This window comes from Bos indicus x Bos taurus, chromosome 23, assembly GCF_003369695.1.
Source record: "Bos indicus x Bos taurus breed Angus x Brahman F1 hybrid chromosome 23, Bos_hybrid_MaternalHap_v2.0, whole genome shotgun sequence".
In the NCBI taxonomy this organism is placed as follows: domain Eukaryota; kingdom Metazoa; phylum Chordata; class Mammalia; order Artiodactyla; family Bovidae; genus Bos; species Bos indicus x Bos taurus.
Window position 1 is genome coordinate 10,466,705 of NC_040098.1, and position 15,490 is coordinate 10,482,194.

Here is a 15,490-nt window from a genome sequence, read left to right on the forward strand (position 1 = left end):
TCCTGGCCCCGCCCCTTCCGGCTTTCCCCCGCGCCCCGCCCCTAGCCGCACCTCCCGCTTCTTTGCTGACCGCTCGAGTTCCGCGCGCTGGTCGGGTGTCCCCGTGAGCTGAGGAGGGAACTTGGCTGGAGCGGCGCTGTCCTCAGCCTCCCTTTTCCCAGGCCCCGGAGCTGAGGCCCGAAGCCGGACCGCGGGGCGGCGCGACTCCCCGATCCTGGGCATGGAGGCCTTGGAGGCTGAGACCGCTCGGGCTGAGGACGCAGAGCCGGCGGCGCCCTGGGCTCGGCTGGAGGCCCCTGGCCGCCTCCTGCTGCAGGCGTTGCAGGCCGGGCCCGACGGGGCGCGGCGTGGTCTAGGCGTGCTGCGGACACTGAGCGGCCGCGGTGGGGAGCCCTTTGCCTGGGGCGGCGTCCTCGAGGCGCTGTGCCGGGAGGAGCCCGTCGTGGAGGGCCCGGACTGTCGCCTGGAGCTGTAAGTCGTCCGCCCGCGTTCCTCCGGCCCTGTCGGTGCCCTCATCCTCTAGGGTCGTGTGAAGCAGGAGCTGGCGCTACCCGCTGCTCTAGATGTGTTTTTAATCCCCACACACAAATAAAAGGTTTCTTTCCTGCCTCACATAGCCCAAGTGTCTTTGTGTGTGATGACAAATAGCAGAGTCACGTACTGAGAGGTTCAGAAGCGTGAAGGGTGGTGACCCCTGTGAGTTACAGGGACTGCCGAGGGGAGCACAGGGCTGCAGACTAAGCATTACTCAGCGTTCTGGAGTATCATTTTTACATAAAATTTCAGAAAGGTCTTTTTTTTTTCTTGTTTACATAAAACAGGTATGGATCTATTACAGGGTTCAGTTCAGTCACAGTTGGTCCAACTTTTTGCGACCCCATGAACTGCATCATGCCAGGCCTCCCTGTCCATCACCAACTCCTGGAGTTTACTCAAACTCATGTCCATTGAGTTGGTGATGCCATCCAACCATTTCATTCTATGTCGTCCCCTTCTCCCACCTTCAGTCTTTCCCAACATCAGGGTGTTTGCAAATGAATCAGCTCTTCGCATCAGGTGGCCCAAAGTATTGGAGTTTCAGCTTCAGCATCAGTCCTTCCAATGAATGTTCAGAACTGATTTCCTTTAGGATTGCCTGGTTGGATCTATCTGTAGTCCAAGGAACTCTCAAGAGTCTTCTCCAACACCACAGTTCAAAAGCATCAATTCTTCAGCGCTCAGCTTTCTTTATAGTCCAGCTCTCACATCCATACATGACTACTGGAAAAACCATAGCTTTGACTAGACGGACTTTTGTTGGCAAAGTAATATTTCTGCTTTTTAATATGCTGTCTAGGTTGGTCATAGCTTTTCTTCCAAGGAGTAAGCATCTTAATTTCATGGCTGCAATCACCATCTGCAGTGATTTGGAGCCCAAGAAAATAAAGTTTGTCACTATTTCCGTTGTTTCCCCATCTATTTGCCATGAAGTGATGGATTACAGGGTAGGTTCCAATTTTTGAGCTGAAATAGGAGATGTCAAAGAGCAGGGTCTAGTGTAGTGTAGAATAGATGCTCGCTTGTTGAGTGATTTCCATGTTGTCTTCACTTCCATCCACACTGACCCTCAGGTGCTGCCTTCCAGCACTCCCCACCCACTTCTGTCCGGCGCAATGTAGCCTCTAACTCTAGCCAGCCTGCCCTGTGTTCTTTCAGCGAGATGCTCCTAACGGTGCCCTCCCTCTGCCACCCAGGAAACCACTGCTGCTGCGATTGCCCCCGTTATGCCGGAGAAACCTGATGTCCCTGCTCATGGCTGTTTGGCCATCGCTGCCCGAAAGCAGGCTCCTCCCTGTGCTGCAGGTTGCGAGGCAGGATCCAAGTCCTGACCCTGATCCCTGGCTCCAGGCCCTTGGAGAATTTCTGCAAAGGGATCTGAGTGCTGGCGTCTCCACTGATGGAGCGTCCCCATTGTCTGAAAGGTGCCAGAGACAGCTCCAAGGCCTGTGTAGGCGGCTGGGCCAAGGGGGCAGGAAGTTGAAGTTGCCCCCGACTCCAGATTCTGAAGGAGAAGGAGGGCAGGAGGAGGACAAGGACTCCCAGCAGCCTGGGAAACGCAGGAAGGAGCCAGAGGAAAAGCCTGTCAGTCCTGAGGGGGAGAGGGCCCCCAAAAGGCTCCGGTGTTTGGAAAAGGAAGGTCATGAGGAGAAGAGACCTGAACACGAATCTTTGGAATCCCTGGCTGATGGAGGAGGTGCATCATCCATTACAAACCAGGCTGTCATGGGACCTGAGCCCAGTGAGGCTGGTCAGAGTCTAAAGGATGCTAAGGGCCTACCTGAGAGTTTGGAGTTGCCCAAAGTTATCCAGGTACTAGGGTGAGGTGGCTGCTTTAGAGTGATCTTTTGGAGTGGAGGGTTCATACAGGGCAAAAGCTGGCTGGGACACTGTCCCCTTTGGAATGACTGTAGTCTGCAGAGCAAGGGGAAGGAGGTGGGCTTGAGGGAATGTCGTTTCTGCTCCACAAGCTTCTGAGAAGAGGGTAGGGAAGGGAGGGACTGGAGGTGGGAACCCTTGAACTAATGATCAGTATTGTGAGATCAGGGGTACCGGGAATAGGAAAGGCTCTGGAGCTACCCCTGCCGCCCCACCTTATGGGAAATGGGGGAGTTGTCCCAGCATCCAGCTTGACCTCCCAGCCCAGGGCCTGGTCTAGCCCCATCAGGATGGATGAAAAGAAGACAAGTCTGTTCAGGTGGATTTACATGGGCCCTTGTCTAGTTTGAGTTCTGAAGCACTTTGTAAAGTTTAGGCTTCATGTTCTGGCTCTCTTGAGTCATCTTTGCCCGCTAGCTCCCACTGACCCAGGGCCTTCTCTCAAAGGGGGCTGGGACCTGGCTGGGGCCATGGCCATGACCGGAGGCCATGCTGCATGGGTTGGGGCTTGGCAGTGACTGGGCTCTCCTCTGCAGGACCAGGTTCCCAGGCTGCAGCAGCTGCTCAAGACCCTCGGGAAGGTGACTTGCCCTACCTTGCTCCCTACAGCCCTTCTTCCACCCTTTCCTGGACCCCAGTGGTGCCCAGGGAAGCCCCAGTGCAGCGAGGCACAGCTGTTCAGTGGGGGTAGGGGGTGGGAAATGAAGGTCTCACCATCCGTGTGAAGGCTTTTCTTGGCCCACATATGTTGTTCTAACCCCTGGCAAGTAGCTCTCCAGTAGCACCTTCTGAGGTCCTCACCCCTCCACTCTGCCAATTGACTTGTCACTGAGGGCTCTGCCAGCCCTAACGTGGCATTCGCCCTCTCAGGGGTTGGAAGGACTGGAGGGCACCCCACCGGTTGAGCTGCAGCTTCTCCAGGAGTGCAGTCCTGGCCAGGTGAGTCCAGAAAGCCTGGCTGGCCCCGAGGACACGGTCCCTGTCTCCATTTAAATTTCTGTTCCCCTGCCTCATGTGGGAATTTGGAGAGGGGATTTGGTTGGGTTTTTGTTCTCTCAGGGGCAGGGGTCACCCACAGTGGTTTCTTTTAGCCCTTGGTTCCCATAGGGCAGCTTTCCCATCTTACCTTACCCTGGGGTGTCCTGGTCCCGCCTGTTCTGCCTGCTTGGCTTGAGACAGTTCAGCCAAGACAGGCTGAGTGTCCCGGGACCCTCCCCCGTCCTTGGCAGGTGGACCTGCTGTGTGCCCAGCTGCAGCTCCCGCAGCTCCTGGACACAGGTCTCCTCCAGCTCTGCACCTGGCTGCTGGCCCTGTCACCAGACCTCAGTCTGGGCAATGCCACTGTGCTGACCAGGAGCCTCTTCCTTGGACGGGTAGGTGCTCTGGGACGCACATGAAGGGTCTGGGACTGGTGGGGCGCAGGGAGAGAGTCTGAGCCCTCAGCAGGATGCTAGACGGGGTTCCCAGCCTGGCTCACATCTGGCCTGTCCTGGGTCCCGGGGGCAAGGGAAGGGCATAGACCCCTAGGCCATCTACCTACGGGGCATCTAACTCATCCCTCTTGGGCCCCAGATCCTTACAGAAGCTGAAGGGATATGGGAGCTGGGGAAGGGAGCTATCTGTGCTTTCCAACAGGTGGATCCTTGTGGGTCCTGGATAAAAGGGCTTTTCTGTCACTGTAATGTATGCGTTTGCGTTTAGTTGCTCAGTCTTGTCTGACTCTTTGTGATCCCATGGACTGTAGCCCGCCAGGCTCCTCTGTCCATGGGATTTTCCAGGCAAGAATACTGGAGTGGGTTGCCATTTCCTTCCCCGGGGGATCTTCCTGATCCAGGGATAGAATCTGCAGCTCCTCCTGCCGCATCTCCTGCATTGCAGGCAGATTCTTTAACCGCTGAGCCACTGGGGAAGCCTGGTGTATAAGCTTCTGAAATGAGTCTGATAAACATTTGTTGGAGGGAAGAAGCAATTAATTAATTGTTTCCTCCCCGTTGGCTGTAGATTGTCTCCCTGACTTCCTCAGCCTCCCGCCTGCTCACGACTGCCCTGACCTCCTTCTGTACCAAGTATCCCTATGCCGTCTGCAGAGCCCTCCTTGGCCCCGTGCTCCAAGCCCCAGGAATAGGTAATTTTAGAACAGGCCTCAGGCCCGGTAGCTCTGCCCTCTCTCTTCCCAGCACCCTTCACCTCCCCTGGGTGGTCCTGGCAGGAGTTGGGTATTCAAGGAGTAAAGATACCAGTTGCTTCCCTGACACTGCCGCCTGTAATGAGCTGGGCATTTTGTTCCCTGCCAGCCCCCTCCTCTCCTGCCGTCTTCTCCCAGACTTCTCTCATCTGCTGTCGCCCACTCAGGTCCAGCTCAAACAGAGTTACTGTGTTGCCTTACAAAGGACAAGGCCCTGGAGCCAGATGTGCAGGTTCTAATGCTGGGGTAAGTGACAGGCACCTCTGCTGGCCCCACCCACACCTCCTCCCCCTGGCCAAGCTGCTCTTGGCATTCTGGAATTGGAGCTGACTGGGCACCAGGCCCTGTGCCCAAAAGTGCCTGAAATACAGGCAGTGGCACAGCCGATGCCCGCTCTCACTGACCTGAGCCTGGCTTTGTGCCTTACCACTGTGGGTCCTTGTAAGTTGCCACACCATGTCCCTTCCCCAGCCCAGGGGGCCAGACTTCTGTGCCAGGTGCCCCAGGGAATGTGGAGAAGAGGCTGGTGCTGCTGTGCTTGAGTTCTCAGCATAGTTGGAACATGACATCGTGGTTCAGAGCGCTGGCTCTGGAGTCAGACGGACATGGGTGAAAACCTCAACCTTGCCTTTTATTTTTTTTATCTTTCAACTTTGCCTTTAAATGTGCAAGTTTAATCAGGTTGTTCTATCTCTCTGAGCCTCTGCTTCCACACATTAACTGTGTAGGGTTTTTCTAGATATTAAGTGTGATAATGCACATGAAGACCTCAGCACAGTATTTGGCACCTAGGAAGTGCTCAAATACTGTCATAAAATTGGTGTTAAGTTTGGGCATCAAATTGGGGAGTTAAGATACAGACATGTAGAAATAATGAGTAGGTGAGACCCCATTGGACATCAACATGAAATGTAAAATGCTAAGTATCAAATGAGAAGGGGACAATCTCCAAAAAACCACTAGCCACCTGTCTCCGAGGACTTTCTCTGTGCTTTCAATTCATTACTTCAGTCTGCGTGCAGTCCTGCGCTGCTGCCACCTTAGAGATGGAAAAGCTGAAGCTCAGAGAGGCTGAGGGAGGTGGCCAAAGGCCACAGAGCTACAGCGAGCACAAAAGCCTGGCCTCAGACCCAAGTCTGTGCACCCGGGAAGGGACACTGTTTCCACGTGACATCCTGCCTTTCCCAACAAGCTGAGGACAGGAGGTGCAGCTGGAGTGGACCTCACCGAGGGCTGGGCTCTGCAGGGATGGCTTGCCTTCTCTCAGAAGCCTCACATGTGTCACCTCACCCATCATTGTCATCATCCTCTTCCCTGGGTCGGTCACCCCTTTTTGCTCAGGATGCACTCTCGACTCTTGGTCATTTTTCAGGGAACCATTGTACCTCTCGGCCAAAGCTTCCACTGTCAGCTCCCAGGGGTCTGGGGCCATGGCTTTCCCGGCACTGCAGCAGCGGCTCCTACCTGGCCGCCAGCATCAGGGGCCCTGACTACATCCTCTGCGGCTGGGGATCTTAGCTGTCCCCGGGGCCTTGCCTTGGGGTAGGAGCAGTAGATCCCCGGGCTTGGTGGGAGGCTGAGCTTTCCTCAATGGGGCCTGTGCTTGCAGACAGATCTTGGAGCTGCCCTGGAAGGAGGAGACTTTCTTGGTGCTGCAGTCACTCCTGGAGCGGCAGGTGAGCAGGCTGCCTTGGGATGGACAAAGAAGCGCTGCTGTGCTGTGGGCGGGCGTGGGGCTCCTGGGCTTCTGACCACTTCAGTGACAGAATGGGCAAGCAGGATGGCAGCCCTCCAGGAGGGTGCCTGTGACACTGGGAGGAGGCTCCTGGGGCTTGAAAGGCCAGGAGCAGAGAGCTGACTGCATGGTGAATCCCAGCTGTGCCTCTTGCTGGCTGTGTGGCCTGGAGGAGGGACTTATTGATGTGTATGTGTAAATTTAATTTATTTTTGAATAGGTAATAGAGTCATATGTTTCCACTTTTGAACTGTATCCTTACAAGGACATAGTGAAAAAATTCCTCCCAGCCACCCAGATTCCCCTCCCCAGGGCTAATCGGTGTTACTAGTCACAGTGGAACCCTCCCAGAGACGCTGTATAAATACAAGGACACATGTTGAAATTTACTCTTCCCCTGCTTTTTACATAGGTTGTAACACACCAAGCTCTAAGCTGTAACACAGAGTGCCCTGTGCTTTGCTTTTTCCATCTAACAGGAATTTTGGCAGTTTTTCCATATACCGGTACATGAATCTGTCTCATTGGTTTATAATGCAAGTAGTTAGCCTCTTTATGCCTCATTTTCCTCATCGGCAAAAGGGGGGTGATGATGGTACCTACCATGTAAAACTGGGGTGAGATTTAAGTGGTATAATTGGGGTAGCATGTCCAGAACGGTACCTAGTGCCTAATAAGTGTTTATTAAGTTATGATTATGAAGAGCTGTTGTTATTATGCAGGCAGGACTCCCTTGGGACCACTCTCTCCTTTTATCTTCAACCACTATGCCAGGCTAAAGATCCTCAGCCTCCCCTTGCTCCTAATCTGAGCCTGTGCAGCAGTGACTACCGCTTTTCTGAGCCCTGTGTGCCAGGCTTTATCTGCATAATAACATTAAATCACTTTCAAAGTCCTCAGAGTTCAGTATTATGAGCCCCATTTTACAGATGTGGAAGCTGAGGCTCAGTCTAGTTGAGTGACCTAAAGCTCAGTTTGGTTGAGGGTTACTTGCTTAGGAAGTGGTAGAGTTGGGGAATTGAATCCAGGGCCCTTTCTTGTGCTATTGCCCCATCTCCTAATGTGTGCAGGTGGAGATGCCCCCTGAGAAGTTCAGTGTGTTGATGGAGAAACTCTGTAAAGAGGGGCCAGTGGCCACCACATCCATGGCCTATGCCAAGCTCCTGCTGACAGTGATGACCAAGTATCAGGCCAACGTGAGTACTGGTAGGGCCACAAGTGTGGGGCTTCCCTGGTGGCTCAGTTGGTAAAGAATCTGCCTGCAATGAGGGAGACCTGGGTTTGATCCCTGAGTTGGGAAGATCCCCTGGAGCAGGGCATGGCAACCCACTCCAGTATTCCTGCTTGGAGAATCCCATGGACAGAGGAGCCTGGCAGGCTGCAGCCCATGGGGTCGCAGAGTCAGACACAACTGAGCAACTAAACACACACAAGGGCAGTTTCTGCTGCTTGATCCTGCCACGAGGGTGTTTGATGTTCGCCAGGGAGAAAACCCTGAGTGTAACAGGGAAACCACAAGTTCAAGTCCAAGAACAGGGGAGTGAGGCTGCTTAGGAGTTCGTTCATCCAGCCAACACTGCTATAGGCCAGGTGCTTTCTGAGGCATTAGGAATCAACAATCACAATATCACAGTTTCTGTCCTGGACTTGACCTCTGCACCAGCACCTACTGGGCTAGTGAGAGGGGAGAGAAATGATAAACAGATCATTGTAATAACTGTTAGCAGCCAGGTGAAGGTAAGCACAGGGCATCTGATGGCAGAGGAAAAGGGGGCAACTAAACCTTGTTTGTCGTGGAAATTGGTACAGGCTTCCTGACTCTTAAAGGATGGGTGGTAGTTAAAGGCCAAGGTGGAGAAAAAGGCATTCCAGCCAAATAAACTGTGTAAGCACTGAATGTCCGAGGGGATCTGCAGGTAGGTCATTGTAGCTGAGGCCTAAAAACCCAGGAGTGGATGGTCGTGGGAGAGAAGGTTAGAGAGCTAAAAGACTAAGCTGATACTTGTAGCCCTGCTATGTTCCAGGCATCCTGCTAAGCCCTTTATATATGTGAACTTGGTACTAGTCCTGTGAGAACTAGTCCTATGAGAAGATACTATTATTGGCTCCATTTTATAGATGAGCATCTCCTGGTCATGGTAGCATCTAATGGAAGTTAGATTTCTCAGGGAGTCATCTCCAATCATCCTTGGGGCCTGGATTTCTCTCTTCTAACTAACAGAGCCCAGGGGCAGGATAGGGGAGAGGAGGGATCAGCTGCTGGAGTCCTGATACGATTCATCCTTCTCTCCAGATCACTGAGCCCCAGAGGCTGGGCCTGGCTGCAGCTGTGGAACTCAACACCACTTTCCTGAGGAAGTCCCTGCAGGCTGCTCTGAGACATCTGACCCCCTGACTGTCCACCAGAGGACCACCCTCCCGAAGCTCCCTCACCGACTTCCTGAGGGACACTTCTGCCCTCAGCTCCTCACCCTGCCTCTTGCCTGGGGGTCAGGGCTGAACCTGGCCATCCCAGCGATCAACTGCCTCCCTGCTCCAGGCTGCAGAGGGGCTGGCAGGAAGGGACTGGGGCTACATGATCTGCATTACCGAGGGCTCCTGACCCTGGGCTCCCTCCTTGTCACTTCTGGGGACAGACACCGTTAAGATAGGCCTCAGCAGGGTCATAGCAGACCCAGAGTGGACAACGATGACACTCCAGGAGCCCCAGGGACATGTGCTCAGCACAGATCTCCTGTGCTCAAGTGTATATGTGATGATCCCCTGTGTTCTTGTTTCTGACTTGAATAATTTATCAATGGTATTTCATTAAAAAAAAAAGAGAGAGGTTCAACAATGTCTTATTAGAAGCAGTGCCTGTCTTCCTACTAACTCTTGTTATTTGTTGAAACCAGCCCACACCACCCCCCACCCCCTGCCCCACCCTGCTTAGTGACAGGGGGCATCTTTCTCCTTGTGGGCCAGGTGGTAGAGTTCTGAGGTTCATTCACATTCTGTGGGCCAGATCACGTGTGATACCACGCACCTGAGCCCTGTCAGAGCGGTCTGTGGAGTGGGTGAGACTGGGCATGCCACACTGCGGGAGAGGGCTTGAGGGCGGGAGTGACTCAGCCTGGAGTTGGGGAAGGCTTTGGGGCAGATGGCCTTTGGGGAGGGATCTGAAGAGCTCCTGGGGTTACGGTGAGCAGTCTGCTGGACAGAAGAGGCAGAGAGTGTGCAGTATGTGGGCGCGTCTGTCCTACATCTCTATATTCCCACAGCACTTAGCGAGGCGCCCTTGCTCACAGTAAACAACCTATAGATGTTCCTGAATCAACTGTCAGGTGTAAGTTCATCACAAAACCTTCCTTGAGGCCTCCCCGCTGCAGGCTCTGAGCGGCCAAGAAAGAAACTTTTAGTAAAGCCTGCTTTTGAGACGTGAAACAGGTTCGCAAGGCAGGAGGAAGTGCGCGCCGGAGGTCTAAGAGACAAAAATGGTGGGGGGTCTGTCTGCATCCTCTCAACGGCTGTCAAGGGTGCGATGCCCAGCAGTGTGACTACTGCGGTTCGATCCCTGGCCCTAGCCTCTTCCCTAAGGGCCTGGCAGAGTCTGGTGCCACGGGGCGCGCGGCTGGGGTCTTCCCAAGCGAGTCTAGCGGTACAAGGCACGTCGGTGGCGCCCCTCAGTGGCCGCAGGTGGCGGCGCTCCCCGGGATTGAGCCACCAGACTGACTACACTCAGGAGAAAAGCCGCGGGAACAGACATCTCTCGCGAGAACAAGGATCTTATTTGGGCGCATGCGCGAGCGGCATTTCTCTCTTTTCCGGTTATCGCGGCGTAGGGAACTATGAGGTTGGTGTTGCTTAGTCGTGCTATCCACGTTCATCCGCGCCTCTGGACGCCCTCGTGGGGAAGGAAACATTGCGGGCAGAAGCCCCGGGAGTTCTTGCCCCTGCTTCGTTGAGGGGCATTTCTTGTCAGGCTTCGGCCTGCGGGCCTGGCGTTCGAGTTGGCGCGCCAAGGCCGGTCTCCAGTAGGGTCTCTCTTCCCCGGGGTTGGTCCTTGGGCCCGAGTCGCTCCACTTGGGTGTCCAGAAACCCCCGGGGAGTAATCTCTAGGCAGCCCCCGCGCCCGAGGCTTCTGACACCCCCGGGGGTTGGTGCCCGGCTCCCGGGCTCTGACCGCTTGTCTTGCTTGTTTCTTGCAGCAGCAAAGTCTCCCGCGACACCCTCTACGAGGCGGTGCGGGAAGTCCTGCACGGGAATCAGCGCAAGCGCAGAAAGTAAGCGCCGGCCTCGGGGAGAGCCGCTTTGGGGAAAGCCGCTGGAGGCTTGTTATAACTTCGTTAACTTTTTTTTTTTTTTTAAGGTTTTTGGAGACGGTGGAGCTTCAGATCAGCCTGAAGAACTATGACCCTCAGAAGGACAAACGCTTCTCGGGCACCGTCAGGTTGGCACCGTTCCGATCCCACCCAGCCCTCAGTGCCCCCGCGCTGCCCTGTCTCCTCCCTTGTGGCTCCAGTGGAGCTCGAGGCGGCCGGGCGCGTGCGGCACTGAAGTGCCCGGGTAGTTCAGACCCCCTGCTCCGGGCAGACGTGGCTGGACGGACCCCCACCCTGGGTCTTAAAAGAAGAGGGGAGGCGTGGGGAGGCTTTGGCCGAGCCCGCCGGCTAGTTTGAGAAGCCAGACTAGCTGTTGGTGAATGTGGACGGCTCTGGGTAAGGCTCAGTGGTCCCAGACCCTTTCACCTTCAGCCTCGGTAGCTTAGGGCTGGATGTGACCTATCCTGTCCCCCCCAAAATGCAGGCTTAAGTCCACTCCCCGCCCCAAGTTCTCCGTGTGTGTCTTGGGGGACCAGCAGCATTGTGATGAGGCCAAGGCTGTGGATATCCCCCACATGGACATCGAGGCGCTGAAAAAACTCAACAAGAATAAGAAACTGGTCAAGAAGCTGGGTGAGTGCCTGGTGTGGTAAATAGGTGGGGTACAGTGACTGCAGATCTCTTGGGAGTGGTAGAACATAGGGGTATTTCTGCTATTCGGATTTTAAAATGAAGGGGTAGAGTCATGACCAAGCATCTGCTGTGCTTGGCCAACTGGAAATTGAAACTTAGCCATGTGAAAAATTAATTTTTTTGCTTTGAGGGTTATTTTTAAGGGAACAAGGCCAGGTAGTGGTTCTTTGCTAAGCAGGTGAGCTCTGTCAAATTGACAGGTTAGGTGCTAGTGCCTTCTGCGTTGGAATTTCTATTTAGAGCTCCTATTGTTTCATTTTAATCTTTATGCTCTATGATTGGAGTGTTTTACAGATGAACAGGTTCTTCAGTTGGGTGACTAGAAAGTAGGAAGGTGGGATTTGAAACCAAGCAGTCTTAATTAGAGTGAGCCTTTTTCATTGCAACATGGATTGTGAGTCAGTGTGGACTTCTGCCACCTGGTTTCATGTGGATATTTGGCCAGTAAAAGTCCAGAGGATGGAGCTCCTACTGCCCTGAGGAGAGGATGCAGAAGACTTGGTAGCTGTGGAAAGGGTAGAGTGCTGATGGAGGCCACTTATGTGGTTGGGTCACAGAGCTCTGTTGAGAGTTGTCTTGAGGGGCCAGGTCCTAATGGCTTTTTCTCTCTACCAGCCAAGAAATATGATGCCTTTTTGGCTTCAGAGTCTCTGATCAAGCAGATCCCCCGAATCCTGGGCCCGGGCCTGAACAAGGCTGGCAAGTTCCCTTCCTTGCTGACCCACAATGAGAACATGGTGGCCAAAGTTGATGAAGTGAAGTCCACGATCAAGTTCCAGATGAAGAAGGTGAGGTGGTCTGGCTGGTTGCACAGATTAAACAGTGGTGATGGTGGCAGGGCCTTGCAGTTTACCCACATTCTGTGTGTAGAAGCCCTGGTTTGCATTTCTGTGGATTCTTGGGACTTGTGACAGTCACTTACAGGATTGAAGGTTTTCAAATAGCTCCGGTCTTCTAGGTCTGAGGGCAAAGCACTGCTTATTAGGGCACTGGAAGGGGGTGGAATGGGCCATCTGGCTTGTAGATGAGCCCACTCTCCACAGTTGGTTTCTTTGAATCAGGCCACCAACCTGATTTGACCTTCTCCCCACAGGTGCTGTGTCTGGCAGTGGCTGTTGGCCACGTGAAGATGACAGATGATGAGCTTGTGTACAACATCCACTTAGCTGTCAACTTCCTGGTGTCATTGCTCAAGAAAAATTGGCAGAACGTCAGGGCCTTGTACATTAAGAGCACCATGGGCAAGCCCCAGCGTCTGTACTAAGGCACAGCTTAATAAACCATACTAAACCATCAGCCGTGTCTTCTGTGGCTTTGGGGAGGGAGGGAGGGAGGCGCTTTGCTACCCTGCACTGATGAGCCAGTGATGGGTAGCCATTTAGTACAAACCAGAGAAGGCCTTTCTGCCCTCAAAATCATGGAGTAATGCTGAAACTTCTTAAAACAACCTTTATCTACTTGTGTACAAGGTGTTAAGTGGCTAAGTCATGTCTAAACTCTTTGAGACCCCATGGACTGCAGCATGCCAGGCTTCCCTGTCCTTCACCATCTCCTGGAGCTTGCTCAAACTAATGGCCATTGATTCGGTGATGCCATCCAACCATCTCTTCCTCTCACCCACTTCTGCTCTCAGTCTTTCCTAGCATCAGGGTATTAACCAAAGGGATTTGTCATTTTGGCTTAGGTTGTAACTATTACACCTAGTCATCTGGTGAGCATTTAATTTTGGTTCTCAATGTGATAGTCCTGACTTGCTCCTCTGGTAATACAGTTAGTGATAAAACAGCTAGGCCTGTTAACAGTGTTGCCAGTAGGTGTGGAGGGGGGAAAGCTGGCTACAACCAACGAGTTCAATTTCACTGAAAGGAAAAAGTTTTATTCCTAGTATAGGGTTGGCCAAAAGGTTCACTTTGGGTCTTGTAAGCTAGCACAGAAAAAAAGGAGTTCCCTGTAACTCAGATGGTAAAGAATCTTACTGCAATGCCTGGATCAGGAAGATCCCCTGGAGAAGGAAATGGCAACCCACTCCCAGCATTCTTGCCTGGAAAATCCCATGGACGGAAGAGCCTGGGAGGCTACAGTCTATGGGGTCTCAGAGTTGGACAGTGACTAACAGAACAAACTTTGGCCAACTCAAGGAAAATGGGAGCAAACTAAAGCTTGTAAACTTAACTCCCACTGAAAGCTGGGAGTTAAGTGATTTAGGGGATTTTCTGAAGCTGTGTGGTTTTTGTTATCCAAAGAAAAAAGGCAACACGGGGAAAATTTATGATTTGGTAGCTAGAGGAATAGAGTATGAAAGATAGTTCACAAGTGACTACATTTTCTGTCCTGTCTCTTATAAAGGTAAGTATAGCAAAAGGAAAACGTTTCAGAAAACGAAGATCGTGGCATCTGGTCCCATCACTTCATGGGAAATAGAAGGGGAAACAGTGTCAGACTTTATTTTTTGGGGCTCCAAAATTACTGCAGATGGTGATTGCAGCCATGAAATTAAAAGACGCTTACTCCTTGGAAGAAAAGTTATGACCAACATAGATAGCATATAGAAAAGCAGAGACATTACATTGCCAACTAAGGTCCGTCTAGTCAAGGCTATGGTTTTTCCTGTGGTCATGTATGGATGTGAGAGTTGGACTGTGAAGAAGGCTGAGCGCCAAAGAATTGATGCTTTTGAACTGTGGTGTTGGAGAAGACTCTTGAGAGTCCCTTGGACTGCAAGGAGCTCTGACCAGTCCATTCTGAAGGAGATCAGCCCTGGGATTTCTTTGGAAGGAATGATGCTAAAGCTGAAACTCCAGTACTTTGGCCACCTCATGCGAAGAGTTGACTCATTGGAAAAGACTCTGATGCTGGGAGGGATTGGGGGCAGGAGGAGAAGGGGACGACAGAGGATGAGATGGCTGGATGGCATCACTGACTCGATGGACGTGAGTCTGAGTGAACTCCGGGAGTTAGTGATGGACAGGGAGGCCTGGTGTGCTGCGATTCATGGGGTCGCAAAGAGTCGGACACGACTGAGCGACTGAACTGAACTGATAGCAAAAGGTATGAGAGGGATTAGGTGAAGGCCAGCAAGCCTCCCGTATTGGAGAAGGAAATGGCAACCCACTCCAGTGTTCTCTCCTGGAGAATCCCAGGGACAGAGGAGCCTGGTAGGAGGCTGTCTATGGGATCGCACGGAGTCGGACATGACTGAAGCGACTTGGCGGCGGCAGCAGCAGCAAGCCTCCATAAGGCGGGCCCCAAGTGCACCTTCGGTGGCCAATTCTGAGAGAATGATTACAGCCTGTGAGATGAAAGCAAATCACTTCTGGGAGACCAACTGTGCCAGCAGCTGTGCTGTCATGAGCAGCATCACAGCAAAGCTAGGGTTTCCCAGAGGAGGTTCCTGTGACCAGCTGCATATAATTTGTGGGGTGCGAGACCAGACTGGGCTGAGGCCCCCACTGCCTGAGTGAATCCCAGCTCTACCACTCAGAAACGATGGGTACCTACTGAGCCAGCCTCGTCCAGAAAGCTCATCTGAAAGTGGAGCTGAAGAAGGTACCTACTAAAAGCATGATGTGCTTTGCACAGTGCCAGGCACTTGGTACTCAAACAGCGGTTATAAAATGGTAATTAGGCATAACTACGTACATGTGTGTTCTAGACCTGGCGCATAAATACCTGCTTGTCTGGCTCAGCTGGCTGTAGGACAGATGGAATGGAGGTCGTCCTGAGGACAGCTGTTTCATCAATGGTGATGCGTGGGGAGAACAAGGTGCCTTGAGAATCAGTTGCACCCTCGTGCCCCTCCCCACCAGCCACTCTGTCTTGCTGTGCCACGTGTGGGATTTTAGTTCCCCACAGGGGATCCCCACCAGGGATCTAACCCAAGCCCCCTGTGGTAGAAGCGCCAAGTCTTAATAAAAATAGTTATGGAAACTCTATGGGTAGGTTTTGGAAATTCTTGGAAATTTGAGTCTTACTGGATTACTGATTTGCATCACCTGGATTTAAAAATTAAGCCCTCCAGAGGCCCATAGCACCACACTAGAGAGCAAAGAGTGGGAGGCAGGACGGGAAAGCAGACTGATTTGATTATAAGTGACAGCCCAGCTATCTTAGCCAAGCCCAGCCTCTAGGATGACTCTAGACTAAAGCCTAGTGTGCACCTGA

General features: G+C 52.8%; 2 protein-coding genes across 4 annotated transcripts; both read left to right on the forward strand.

The window, feature by feature from the left end:
• Positions 1 to 8: 8 nt before the first annotated feature.
• FANCE (FA complementation group E) lies at positions 9 to 9,178 on the forward strand. 3 transcript variants are annotated; one of them, XR_003508011.1, is made up of 11 exons: positions 9 to 471; positions 1,734 to 2,349; positions 2,952 to 2,996; positions 3,286 to 3,354; positions 3,645 to 3,788; positions 4,417 to 4,540; positions 4,768 to 4,846; positions 6,210 to 6,276; positions 6,748 to 6,841; positions 7,406 to 7,531; positions 8,629 to 8,806. XR_003508011.1 is itself a non-coding variant. In XM_027524393.1 (10 exons), exons 1-10 carry the CDS (start codon positions 221 to 223, stop codon positions 8,728 to 8,730), a joined length of 1,623 nt encoding a protein of 540 aa, XP_027380194.1. In that variant the 5' UTR covers positions 10 to 220; the 3' UTR covers positions 8,731 to 9,178. The 3 variants fall into 3 exon arrangements, 2 of the variants coding, with proteins under 2 accessions (XP_027380194.1, XP_027380195.1); XM_027524393.1 differs by lacking the exon at positions 6,748 to 6,841 and having other exon boundaries at positions 10 to 471; positions 8,629 to 9,178; XM_027524394.1 differs by lacking the exons at positions 3,286 to 3,354; positions 6,748 to 6,841 and having other exon boundaries at positions 10 to 471; positions 8,629 to 9,178.
• An 894-nt stretch (positions 9,179 to 10,072) lies between these two features.
• RPL10A (ribosomal protein L10a) lies at positions 10,073 to 12,625 on the forward strand. The gene is made up of 6 exons (XM_027524395.1): positions 10,073 to 10,167; positions 10,523 to 10,597; positions 10,684 to 10,764; positions 11,121 to 11,269; positions 11,945 to 12,117; positions 12,423 to 12,625. The coding sequence occupies exons 1-6, from the start codon at positions 10,163 to 10,165 to the stop codon at positions 12,591 to 12,593; spliced, it is 654 nt and encodes a 217-aa protein (XP_027380196.1). The 5' UTR covers positions 10,073 to 10,162; the 3' UTR covers positions 12,594 to 12,625.
• Positions 12,626 to 15,490: the final 2,865 nt, after the last annotated feature.